The sequence below is a fragment of the Dermacentor silvarum genome, chromosome 1, assembly GCF_013339745.2.
Source record: "Dermacentor silvarum isolate Dsil-2018 chromosome 1, BIME_Dsil_1.4, whole genome shotgun sequence".
In the NCBI taxonomy this organism is placed as follows: Eukaryota; Metazoa; Arthropoda; class Arachnida; order Ixodida; family Ixodidae; genus Dermacentor; species Dermacentor silvarum.
The window spans coordinates 211,846,757-211,860,615 of NC_051154.1; the positions used below are offsets into that span (position 1 = coordinate 211,846,757).

Consider the following 13,859-nt stretch of genomic DNA (forward strand, 5'->3'; position numbering starts at 1 on the left):
GTTTTCACAGCGAGTTTCCAGCGAGTGAGATGTGTTCATGTTTGCTTGTGCATGCGTGACGCAATGTTTGTTAATGCACAAAGAGCTGCGGCGGCGGACGCGATTTTGCACGCTCCCGCCATTGCGTCATTTTGCCGCTCCGCGCGAGGAATGCTGGGATGCGTGGCCGGAGCTGCTCGGTGCAGCAGGCGAAAAATAGGAATGGAGCTATTCATGCGCCAGCAATGTTGGAAAATGCCCAATGGCACCAAACGAGCCGGTTGCCTCGTGCCGTTGGAGTATAGATGCCGGTTCTTCGCCACCGTGACATCGTGGAGCTCGATGCGCGCGCGCGTTACGTCGGAATAAATCTGCAGCTTGAAGAAAGCGTTTTTCGTCTCAGTTGAGTGCCACACTTCCAGGCAGCCGCACTGTAACCGGTATTTCGTTTCCCACAACTGCACTATAAGTGATACGCGTATACATAGAATGCTATGGGAAAATTAACGGGAGTCTGAAAAGACCGTATTATATCTGGTCCTGCACTATAAGTTGTTACGTTATAAGTGGTCTATACTGTAGTAGCATCATGAGGGAAAGTTTTTATAGCTGTGTCTCTATGCAATGAAGTTGTACTATTTCCACCCAGAAGGTTTGTTGCATCACAAGTCTCTCATTCAGAGCCTCTGGTTTTTCTGCAGTACAGAGAGTTTTCTATGTCTTCAAAACAATTCTGTTGATGAGAACATTGTAAGGGAGCATTTCTGACAGAATTTCTCTAAAAACTTTCAGTGATAACTGTGCAGTTAAATTGCTTGAACTGTGTGCTTGGGCTAGCAATTCATGATAAAGCACAGATGTGTGAACTTTAGACTTCGATGCTTATGCATCACCTTCATGACACACTGCTTGGCGTGGCAAAATGCTGACCTTGAATGCCTGCTATGCTCATAGCTGCCATCAGGTAATGCAGTCTCTGATTTTTATTCTTTCATTTTTTTTATCTTTCTTTTAATCTTTTAATAATCTTTCACTGTTAGATTGGCTATGAAAAGTCAGTGAAATGCCACTTGCACCTCTTAGCTCAGTGAAAAGAAGCTTGAACCTCTTTCTGCTGGCGTGATGTTGAAGATCTCTGCAAGCACATAGGGAGCATGTCCTGCTCGGGCTCAGACATGGCAATTCACAAACATGCAGAAGTACACTGTGCTTAGGTGTTGCTCTGTTATGTAATATACCTAATCAATCAGAATTTTTCTTTAGTCTGCCTATTAGATGTAAACAAGGTGGTGAAAGACAAGAAAGAAGAATGATGTGTCATGAATCTTGTTACACTTTGAACATTGCTGTATTGAGGTTCACCTGGCAGTCTAACGATTTGAGTGTGTGAATTGAGGGCCCAGAGTTTGGTTCAAATGTTGGTTCAAATTTGTTTTTTCTTGAAACTGTTGCAGGAAAGTAGGCATGTCAAGGTGGACGAGAAGGCATCAGTTACAGTGGTGGATCTGCGAGCATAAAAAATGAACATTTGGGTGAACTGGAAGCATGTATTTGGTGTAAAGAATGAGAACACACCAAACTGTACATTTTTGTATATTTTCAGTCCCTGGAAAGGGGAATTGGTTAGGACACTCAGTGTTTAGTTACTCTCTGTGCTAGTCATAACTGCATACTTTACTTTGTCCCCTTGTTGTGCCTGGACTGCATTTTTACTGACTTCAACATCAGTTGCACATGAGAAGCTTTATACAGAAGCTATAGCCTAGGAATTGACAGCAGTCTTAGGAGCTGCCAGTGATATTAACTCCTCTAAAGTGGTGCTGTATTCTGTACTGATCATTTTCAGCGATATTCCAGCATGTGCCAGTTGGTGGTAGGAGCAGCTGTGACAATTGAATATTGTAAGCATGCATACCTCCCATCAGCATTGTTTTTGCAGTCATGTACTTGAGGGCATCGAAAAGGGGTTAATGAATCGAGCCCACTACCACAAGCTTATTTCGGAATTAGGTAGCGGTCACCTTATTTGCGAACCATAATACCTAATTTTCCAGCATATAAGTTGCACCCAGACTGGTAGGCAGGCTTTTGATGAAAAATTTTGTTATGTAGGTTGAATTTTTGTATAAGAGACACATCTCTACTTGGCTGGCACAATGAGATGTGGCTGCCCATGCTTGTATAATGAAACCTGATAATTCAGAATTGCTTCATTCAAATTGATGGTTAATTTGAACTGACTGTCAGGTCCAGTGGGAGCCATATGCACTGCAATGGAGAAAAACACTTGGTTATTCAAATCCATGTGTTTGCAAGAACGTACTTGGCCATTTGCACCCAACGCTTTTTGCTGAAATCTGGTGCCCAAAAGTAAATCTCAAGTGGCGTCAGCACTACATTGTGCCATTGAATGTTTTGGTGCACATTGGCGGGTGTTCCGCATGCCTATAATAGTGCCAGCCAATGCAGTGGCATTCTGGTAAATGCTTTAGCAGGTTTTCTGTACCTCACGTGTAGCAGACAACATGAAGCAGGTGGCGCTAGTTCTGCCCTTCATGCATATGTGGTGCACTGAAATTGGCTCCTGGTATTGCCTGTACCTCGCGTGGTACACAGCACAAGCCGTGTACTCCACGTTAGCGCTGACAACGGACTACCCTGAACGTGGTATGCTATCAAAGCAATCAAGTCTCCAATGTGGGTGCCCCAGTGTGTACAGCTTTTGCACTGTTTCAGAAATTGCTGGCATTTTTTACAGTGTACATGTTGTACACCATTCCACCGTGCACCAGATGTTGAAGCAGAGCCTGTATATATGTTTTTGAAGGCTGTTGAAAGAAATTCAGCATAAGAGCAGCATCACTTGTGCTCCTTCTTTAAAAGGTTCTTTCACCAATTTTCTTGGTTAGTGGTGGTCGGACTCTCACTTTCATACTGATGCAAAGGGCCCTGTTCTTGTGCAACGGAGTTGCGGGGTGCATACATCGCTGAACGCCAATATAGCTCGTTGAGATGCACATGCTCTCGCGCGAGAACTTTGGTGCATTTGAACGTTTATATGCTGTGGTGGAGGGCTTGGGAAGCACTGTCCTCCTCTTCTCCCACCACCATCTCCCCCCGTGGTGGCTGAGGAAGAGAAGGATGGCAGTCACCTTCTACACTGGTGCTCACACCACTGGAAACAACAAACATAAAATGAATTGGCTAATATGTATAGCCGCCTATACTACTGCTACATACTACTGCTACAGATGTGTAGGTTAATGGTTCAGTTCTTTACAAAATTACACAATATTCTCACTGCAACTAATATTCGCCCCCAAGCATGCTATTCTCTTAAATTGACAATCATCGTCAATTGTTTCTGGACAATTCTTAGTTGTACGTCTGAAATCCAAGAAAAGAAAGTTGATGCTGCAAACATGTGAGAAAACTGACTTGTCACTTCAGCGGGAAAAGCTGAGACGTTACTGCTGCCCATAGCTGGCCAGAGAGCTTTACTCCTTGCGAGGGGCTTGATCAAAATTGGATGAAAGAATACCGATATCCAGTTTTTGCCTAGGGCCAGAAGTTCCTGCATGTCTTTAGTGGCTTTGTAGGTTGCAGCTGTCAAGCTGCTGAAACACCAAGTTTTGTTTCCTTGGCTGCACCATGCTGTGACAGCCAACAGATTCTCCCACAATGATGTCACAAAGGGGCAGACCAACCACATATGATGAGGGTGCCAATAAGACCACCCGCGACTGAGTGGCACATTTTTCGATAAATTACATCTTTCTGAGCAGATCTGACTATAGTTTGATATATGAGTCATGCAGACCAGAAACTAAAAGAATGTACTCTAAACTCAACTTTTCAAGAAAGTGCTGCAGCTTTCCTTTAATTGACAGCACAACACTAATGCACTTTCAAACTACTTTTGTTTTGGAAGGACATTGCCTTGGAAACGCTTTTGCAGAAAATTATCTGAAACGTTTCATGTCAACGTGTCATGTCAACTAAGAGCCATAAGTCAATCACTTTTTATTGCTTGTGTGGCTTCCCCTTCGCTTCTGCAATTCCTACACACTCAAAGCAGCTTTCTTCTGGCAAGGGAAATGATCCACTCAGCGATGAGTCACTGGCAGACAGGCAGTGTGTTAAGGCTCATTCACTCTGCTGACTTGAGGAGGTCGCGCGACCATTTCCAACTGGCTACCAAAAAGCAAGGCAAGGCAACCGATGCTCGCAATTGCATTGCCATGTAAAATAAGTATCAGCATATACAGACATCCTGTTACTGCGCATCTGATTGGTTCAGCAGTTTTGTGACTGCGGTTGTGCGATTGAAAAATTGAGCAGTGAGCGGCTGGCCCAAAGTAGTCGCTTTTCAAGAAACCTGACCATTTGCGACTGGTCACTTTGCGACCGTCACGCGACCGCTCTCAGTCGCCGGTGTGAATGAGCGTTTATGCTGCCATTCTGCTTTTATTATGTCTCCTTGTATGCATCCAGTTATGGCCAATTTTAGGGGCACAAATCGCCTGGCATGCCTCACTTTTCTAAAATACCACATGGCTGTTCTTTAGTTGCTTTCTGCTTTGCATTGCTTGCTGTTTGTGAGCTGGCACTGATTAGTTTTGGCCACAAAAGAAATCTGGCTCGTTCAGCTGATGAAATGTTGTCTTGCACATAGCATGGAAAGCAAACATCAAGTGTTCCAAGGTTTCAGATAAACAGAGAATGACACGTGGTCTTTTAAGCCGAATTGTAGTTTTCCTCCCACCTGTGGAGAAGCAATATTTTGATGCGGGCATTTACAAAAGCTTTGACTGATCACTGGGCAGGTTTATTTACTATGTTCTAAAAGTTTTGCATGATCCCTTTCAGGTTGTCATTGCTTTCTCACTGATTGTATGCTCAAAGCGTGTGGTCTCATTTTGCTGAGAGTAGGTAAAGTGCTGCGCATGAACAACACGGGTTGCTCTTCATTTTGCAGATGTGCGAAATGAAAGTCTCTCTCTATCAGTTTCAGTAGACTCCGATTAGTGTGGGAGTTGTAAATGCACCAGGAACTGACTATGCCTAGAAACCACAAAGCTTATGTTCTATTATTATTTTTTTCTTTTAGCTCTTTATCTGAGTATACAAAAGACACTTTAGTGCTGTGGATATCTATGCTACACAGGTATGTTTGATGCTTCATTATCTTAGAGGCCTCAAAGAAGTAATGGCAAGAATGTGTGAACATACTTGCGTGTAGCAGCATGTTTATCATATGGTGTACGGGCAGCTGGTTGTTGCCCCACAGTCAGCAGTAATACTTCTAGTACTTGTGTTCATGCTCAAACCAGACTTGAGCAGGACTTTGATGACAACAAAAAAACACTGTAAAGTACTGCTCTCATATCGCTGAAAGTGATTGTTTCAGAGTATGGCCTGTGTTTAGTGATCTTTTTAGCTTCCGTTTAAGGAAAGTTAATAACACCTGTGAAAATATTGTCTGCATCTCATGAGAGCTTTTATGAAGTGAGTATTAAATATTTCACATTGTTCAATTTTTGTGAAACTATTTTTTGATGTTGTACAATAATGAGAAGTAAGGCACCACTTGTGCAATGAGGTTGGCAACCAGCAATGTTAACAATAAACTGCCCGTTTTCAAGGCCATGTTTCTATGCCTTTATGCCACCTTTGGTACGAGCAGAGTTGTGCTGCACATGTGTATTTCAAGGTTGCATGAAATAAAATCTTGACAAGTTCACTTTGTGAAACTGTTATAAATGGCTTGAGAGTAAGGGAACTTGGAGACCAAGAGCACAGAGGATTTTAATTCCTTGGAAATATATTTTATTCATGTGAAAATACTCACTGAGCACCGAGTTTATATATGCCAGTCTTGTGCTGTGTTTAATTTATGGTGTGAAGACTCCATTGGGAGTAAGTACATTGGCATAAATGCTAGTATTCTGTATTAGGTATTTAGTACAGAACTGCTAGCAGCCTGAACATTCTTGTGTCTTATACATAGTGCAATTACTGCTTTTGTTGAGTAGCACATAAGGCAGCATTCGTCTTTTGAATCTTCTTTTTACATCATCCTTATTTACTGGCACGACATAAATGGACATAGTTGGAGGCTCTTGTAAGGTACCAGAATGGAGCAAAATGTTTGTTTGTGGGTGGGTGTATGCTTGAGTGAGTGTGAGTGAGTGAATTTATAGGTGATATTTTTTATGAGGAAGATGGGCTGAGGGAAGAGATGTCTCTCAAAGATGAGGCATTTTTATGTGATGGTCTGTCGTGTATTCTTGGACAAGTTTGTTCAAAAAGGATGTGGTTGGCTCTTGGAGTATATTTTAATTATGTGCAGTTACCTTTCCCTGAAAAATGCTTTGTGTATTCTGCAACTAAGGAACAAGTTACTGATAGGAAGACTGGGCTTGCTGCTTTTTGGAAAACGTCTAATCTGAATTAGGATTTTAAAAAATATCTGCAATTCATGTTGCTGTGCTCATCACAGGCTTCCTTGGCTTTTCTGCCATGTGTGCTTAGTAAAGGTGCATGTTTTTCACAGTAAAAATGATTTACGTGCCGGAATTTGAGACTGTTAACTGTTCTTTAGGCTCGTAGAATGTAGGTGCCGTAGGTTTCTATACATGTAGATCTATAATTGTTTTATAAAATGCAATAAAGCTGGAAGAGGACTAATTTGATGCTGTGAATAGTGGTGCAAATCGTATAAAGGAGCTATATTAAAGAGCACCACCATGTAACGGGTAATACCAGGGAGTGCCACACAGTCCATTGATGATTTGAGCATCATCGGTCACTACACCATATGTTTCTTAATTTGAGTTTAATATAAGCAGCAAATTTCTTTTGTAATATCTAAAGTGGATGTTTTTTTGCACCTTGCTTTTAAGAAATTTATGCATCTCAATGTGTTGACCTGAAGAAATGTTAGAGACTGGTAATTATAGGTGAGAGAAGAAGGCATCATGTACAGAGAAAAACAGTTTATTGCGATCTTGTAACACTCTTGGTGCAGAATTTATGTGAATACATTTTTGTCGACCTTGGTCATAATAAACACATGTTTGGACAAACTTCTCAATATTTTATGCCTCTGATGCCACTTTTGTGTGTTGATCAGTGTGCGAAAGCACACTTCCAGTGTCAGCAAGTAGTGTAGTGCAGAGCATCATGAGAAAACACTGGCCAACCAATGGTGTTGCAATGCATCAATTGGTACATGCTTGCATTTGACAGCAGGCTGTTGTACCCCGTTTTATTTCTTTATTTACAGTTTACCTACATTGCCACAAGGGACTATGTACAAAAATTACACAAACATATGCCTTAAACAATATATACACATTGGGAAAAACAATTTTATCGGTGTCAACATTGTCGCAGGGAAGAGAAGAAAGGATTAATATCACTTACGCTAACGTCGTCTGGAAGCTGGTTCATTCCTGTATTGTTCTTAGAAAGAAACTGATGTTGTTGGAATCATTCAGAACATGTTTTATGGCCATTTTCGTTTGTTTTGTGCATGCTGCTAGAACGTTTCTGAATTTCAAGTGCAATCAGTGGCCAGATTAATTTATTTTGTTCCCAAAGCCACTGGAGTTTACTTCCTGCAGACTGCATCTATTGATAAGTGAGACCACTTGGGATGTGTCTTGCACATTGAGGTTGAAGGGATGCTAAAGGCAAACATTAGGTAAACTTACTGGTAAAGCAGTTCTCCAGGATGTAACAGAGCATCACTTCTACTGGCACAAGCGCTTCCATAAGGAAGTTGAGTTAACGTGGGATCAAATTTACAACACTGTCATGAATTTTGGTGCTCTAGAAACACATGGACTGCAACGTGGACATAATAGAAAAAAATTTAGCCAGCTTCACAGGCTTAACGTCGCGAAGACTGATGAAACAGCGGAGGTGGTGGCTTGTACTAGCTTTAACTTGGCTTATACTTAGTGTTAACAATTTTTACTTTGCTTTAACTTTTGCTTTTACTTAGCTTTAAGTTTTGCTTTTTCTTAGCTTTAACTTTTCTTTAACATCGATTTGTCTATCTTCACGGTGAGCTTCTTCGTAGCGTTGCCGAGACGCAGCTTCTCTCTCTGTAAACTCTGGATCTCCAACCCTCCTTCAACGCTTTGCTTTAGCAGCCCTTGCTCGGAATTCCGGATCTGCGTGCAGACGTTGAAGCCGCTCCCGAGTAGCATCCCGACGCCGTTGGCGCCGCGCCTCTTCTTCTTCGGGAGAAAGCTGCTGCTTCGTCCTGGCCATGCTTACGGCAGAATGACGCCGCCGCCAGCGCACGCTCTCTTCAGCTCGGGAGAACCGTGCACATTATGGTTACATCATCACCTCTCTCTCTCTTAAGCTCCGCCTCAACTACTGCTTGGCGCACACTCTCCCTCAATCTCCACTGCTACGTCATCGCTACCCTCTCTTTAGCTGCACCCATCTGCTGCTCAGCACGCGCCTTCCTCCTCACCCTCGTCGCTCTCCGAACACCTGCGCCCCGAATTCGCTCTCCTCACCCAGCTCGCGCCTTCCTCCTCTCTCACCCTCGCCGCTCTCCGAACACCTGCGCCCCGGTGTGCGCTCTTCACCCAGCGGCGCCGATTCTTGGCGTAGGCTCGGCACGACTCAACGTCGACCTTAAACAGCTCCGCTGTTAAAAACATTTAAAACAAAAACGAGCAAGAAAAAGGACGACGGAATGCTACAAATAACCCAATAAACATGCTTAATGCCTATTCTCGCTACACATGCATAACAAAACTCTTAGTTCACAATAGGGTAAAGAACCAAAACAGTCTAATCGTCGCGATGTGGCTGGAGTGGGTCGTAGCACAAGACGCGGCCGTTGTGGCTCCGTGACGCAGACGTCCGTTGCTGTTGCTCGACGAGGCTGGTTTCTGCGGTGCACCAGTGAATCAGGTGGCACAGGACGTGGTCGTAGTTGGTAGTGCTATCTATCTATCTATTGCTAGCTAGCTCTTATGCTGGCCGAGTGGCCCAAGTTGTCTACCATTTTGGGCCCGTGGTCGTGATGCTGTCGTGGTCATTCCATTGTCGTCATTCGAGCTTCATCATACTATCGTCATGCCGCCGTTGTTGCACGCCGTCTGCGCCCACCCAGTGGCCCAATGCCACAAGGTATTTGATCGTGGTAGTGATGCCATTGTGGTCATATTGCATCGTTGTCATTCGAGCTCATCACGCCTTTACGCCTACCAAGTTGCCGAAGTTTCCTAATAGCCTACACATGCGTTCGAACAATTTTATTACTCGGCTTTGCAGAAAAATGCAAAATAAAACGTAATTGGGCCATGAGGTATGTGCTTGATGTCACAATGGACGTCGTGGTCATCGCATTGTTGTATTGCAAGCTTCATATTCTGACTTTCGTCATGCTGTTGTCGTCACGTACGCCATCGTCATCATACAATATTCTTGATAAAGTCGTCTTCACGCTAATATCATCTGCAACTTGACGTCACCCATTGCTATCATGCTGTTGACATATTGTCGTCGTCGTGCGCCGTCAACGTCGTTTCATCGTCGTCATTGTAGCTTCGCCATCCGGTTGTCATGCTGTCGTCGTCGCGCGCCATCCTCATCACACATTCGTCGTCATGCCGTTGTCGTTATACCGTCGTCGCCACTTCAAAAACGTCATCCCATCGTCTTCATACCGCTTTCGTCATTCAATTGACGTCAAATTAACCCAGGTGAAAATATTGCTACTGGTTTTCAAGTGGTAATACTGGTTTTCAAGTGGGATGAACTGGTCTGACGTGGTACATGTCATTCTGTCGTTATCGTGATGCCATCATTCACTTGTGAATATGCCGCCATTGTCATGCCATCATCGTCATTCCAGCTTCCTAATTTGGTTATTGTACAGTCGATCGTCACGCCATCGTCGTGATTCCATTGCCCTCATGCCCATGTCGCCCCACTGTCGTCGTTATATGCCATCGTCGTCATATCAGAATCGACAACTTATTGTCATAATGCCGTCACTTCTGCGTCATTCCATTGTCACTGCGTCATGCTCGTGGCCGACCTTGGCAGCGAGTATGTGCCATAATTAACCCTTTCAAACGCCACTTTATCCCGGTCATTGAAAACTTTCACCACATTTCTTGCATCTTCAGAATCATAGAAAGTGTACAGCTGCAGAAAAGATCAAGAATGTTCAATTCTTTAGTGAGTTTTGTCAAGTTTACAGAATGTGGACTCCATGCGAAAGCTCGCTATAGTAACATCAAATATGAGAACATAATCTATCTAGTGTTTTGGAATGCTTGAAAAGCACGTATCCAGCCGCTTGAAAATTATGCGTGGTGCATGACATTGTGAAAAACAATGAAAGAAGTGTACCCGCTACACACACCATACTGACACCGAGCAAGAACACCCCTCTACCTTCCCACTCATTTTGCTAAAACATTTTGCACATGTTATTCAAAATTGCAGTGCCATTCCAATTATAAGTGTTTTGAGATGTAAGCAACACATTTTAAATATCATTACTTTCATCAGTGCTTTTGCTGTTGATGCACGATCTTGGTGTACACAATTGCGTACACAGCGTATGAAATGGTTAAGTGGCCCGATACCGGATCCAGTGTACATTGTATACTGTGTGTCCCAGCTAACGTTAGCCAAGCTGTTCAATGAAGAGAAAAAATATTTAAAGAACACCGTGCAAGATACAATTATAAGACCTACGGTGTTCAGTCGTTAAAGGTCTGGTGACTGAACACGGGAGGTCTTAATATCGTATCTTACACCGTGTTTTTAAATTTTTTTTCTTCTAACAGCTTGGCTAAGTTAACTGGGACACCCTATATAGCCGAGGCAATATAAATGTCGTGCAATATGCAATGCCTCATGACTTCAAGTGTACCATAGAGCTGGAAGAATGCCAACATTATACTATTCCATAAGAAGGGAGACATTAAAGAATTGAAGAATTATAGACCCATTAGCATGATTTCAGTACTGCATAAAATATTCAAGATAACTTCCAATAGAATCGAAGCAACACTTCAATCAACCAAAAGAACAGGCTGGCTTCAGGAAGGGATATATTCTACAATGGATCACGTCCATGTCGTCAATCAGGTAATTAAGAAATCTGCGGAGTACAATCAACCTCTCTATATGTAGCTTTCATAGGTTATGAAAATGCATTTGATTAGTAGAGATACCATCAGTCATGGATTGAGGCATTGCGTAATCAAAAAGTACAAGAAACATGCACGAATATCTTGGCAAATATATCCAGAAAGACATCCACAGTTACTTTAATTCTCCACGTGAAAAGTAGACAAATGCCCATCATGAAAGGGGTCAGACAAGGAGACTCATCTCTCCAATGCTATTCATTGCATGCTTAGAAGTATTCAAGCTATTAGACTGGGAAGGCTTAGGAGTGAGCTTCAATGGCGAATACCTCGACAACATTTGGTTTGCAGATGACACTGTCCTATTTAGCAACGCTGGGGATGAATTGCTACAAATGATTACGGACCTTAATTGAGAAAGTGCAAGACTAAGGTTGAAGTTTAATATGCAGGAGACAAAGGTAATGTTCGGGAACAACCTGGCAAGGGAACAAGAATTCATGATTGCCAGTCAGCCTCTTGAGTCTGCAGGAGTACGTTTGTCTAGGTCAATTACTCGGCTTTCCCTGATCATGAGAAGGAAATTTACAGAAGAATAAAAATGGATTGGATTGCATATGGCAGCCATTACAAAATTCTGACTGGGAGCTTACCACTGTCATGGTAATGCCTGCCGTATGCACTCCGAACCATTTTAATTATGTAAATTTCCTTCTCATGATCAGGGTTCCGGGTCCCCTTTGAGTAATGCACTGGTGAAGTGCTTATAGTTAAGCCGTAGCCTTTAAAAAAATTCTTCACCAAATGATCAAAAGTTTTATATGACCTCCTCGTGTTCTGAGAGAAGTCTACATCACACCAATTTTACGTTTGGTGGAAATATTGCGTAATCTGTGGCGAAGCTTTAACGTAGTTTGCTTATATATAATCATGAGGTTTGCAAATAATTACTGAACCCTTGTTTTCTCCTTATTTCCGTCCGTTATGCGAGGATTATATTATAGCAGGTTAACCCGGTGTCCTCGGTGAAGTAAACAAGGTACTGGTTCATATTTGGTGAAACTAAAGGGCAGGTTATGGACAGTGCTTAAAGTCAGGGAGGGCCCCCCCCCCCCCCTCCATTTTTTAAGGAGGGGCTGGGCCCACCCCGGCAGGTCATCTGCAACACTACGGCACCCATTCGACAAGCGCTGGATATGATTTTATTTCCAGTAATGCCTTGTGCAGGGCAATTCTAACTCTCTAATTTTTCTTGCGATTAATCAGTTGATGTGGCATGAGCAAAAACAGGGAAGCAGGTATTTTCGTACTGCTGCATGCATTTCCCAAGGCACTGCACATGATGGCCATCACCCATGCTCGACTAAGATTCTTGGCACAGCATACTGTTCTGTTTCATGAGCCACTTGAGCATGAAGCTACCTGCTCGTGAATTAGTTAAGGTTCACCTTGGCTTCTTCAGGTTACCAGTTAATTTTCATTCGTTCAGTTGTAATGACTGTTGTATTATACTAATGATGCATGTATTTTGCCCACTTTTGTAAGCAAGTAGGTGTGAAACCATAAAATATATTGTAGTGCCTGAGGTTGTCATGACGCGAGGCAACTAATGTTCTTTGTTGCAGCTAGACTTATTTGGTTTGAGTTCACATTAGTTTATATATTTGCCTCCCGTGTTATTTCTGTAAGAACGTTTCCCAAGTGGCAATCTTTTCTACATGCTTGATTGAATCGCCACATTAAATAAATGCCCGAATGACATATTTATTTGCAGAACACGGAACACCCACGAAAATGATTGTAATTCTTGAGAAAATTGGCTTCACTACACTGCTTGAAGTTGGCTACGTTGGTGCCAATAAAGTAAACAGAAACTGAACGTGAATAATATATATATTGTGAGACAAGGTTTAGGCAGTCAGACTCTCATTTATCGAGAGCCCCACCACCAGGCCCCAAAACGGTGATGATGAGAATGTACAGATGAGAATATGAAGTGTATGAATAATGCTCACACTAACTTCCCCGCTCGCGCAAGCGGCCAGCCAGGCCGCGATTTAGCCAGGAGGGAGACGCCGAACGAATCGTTCGAGACTCGAAACGTGAACGATCTCCGAACCACAATAACGATGGTCGGAAGAAACCTTGACGGGAGTAACGCGATAGTTCACTGGGGATGTTTGTTCATTAATAATGTAGGGGCCAAGGAAGCGCGATTCAAACTTCTCACACAAACCGGGTGTACGAATGGGCGTTCAAAGGAGCACTTCATCTCCAGGACGAAAGGAGACGTCTCGACGAGAGATGTCGTAACGTTGCTTGCGATCTAGTTGACCGACTTCAGTGTTGAAGCGAGCACGGTCACGACATTCATCAAGTCGCTAGACGAACTGTTCTGATATACTGGCCGAGGTGTTAGTTGGGGCAGTTAAGAAAGCGGCGTCGATGGTGAATGTCAGCGAACGGGCCGTAAACGAGGTAGAAAGGTGAGTACCCTGTAGTTTGTTGGATGGCATTGTTGTGACCAAACGTCACAAACGGTAAAAGTTTGTCCCAGTTGTCCTGGCTTGGCCCGATATACATTAATTTGATATCATATCTATTAGCGTGCGATGAAATCGCTCTGTTAATTAAGCCATTTGTTTGAGGGTGGTATGCGGATGTCTTCTTATGAACTGGGCCACAAGCTCTGAGTACTTCGTCGATCATTTGTGACATGAAAGTCTTGCTGCGATCACT

The 13,859-nt window shown here is 43.0% G+C and overlaps 1 protein-coding gene across 2 annotated transcripts in view; it reads left to right on the forward strand.

Annotated features, from left to right (window-relative positions):
* LOC119436738 (STAM-binding protein) overlaps nt 1-6,420 on the forward strand; it is a 70,041-nt gene extending 63,621 nt beyond the window's left edge. For both annotated transcript variants that reach the window (XM_037703722.2, XM_049659905.1), the window contains exon 10: nt 1,434-6,420. In XM_037703722.2, coding sequence (XP_037559650.1) covers nt 1,434-1,496 — 63 coding nt within the window. In that variant the 3' untranslated portion in view covers nt 1,497-6,420. The remainder of the gene's footprint in view (nt 1-1,433) is intronic.
* Nucleotides 6,421-13,859: the final 7,439 nt, after the last annotated feature.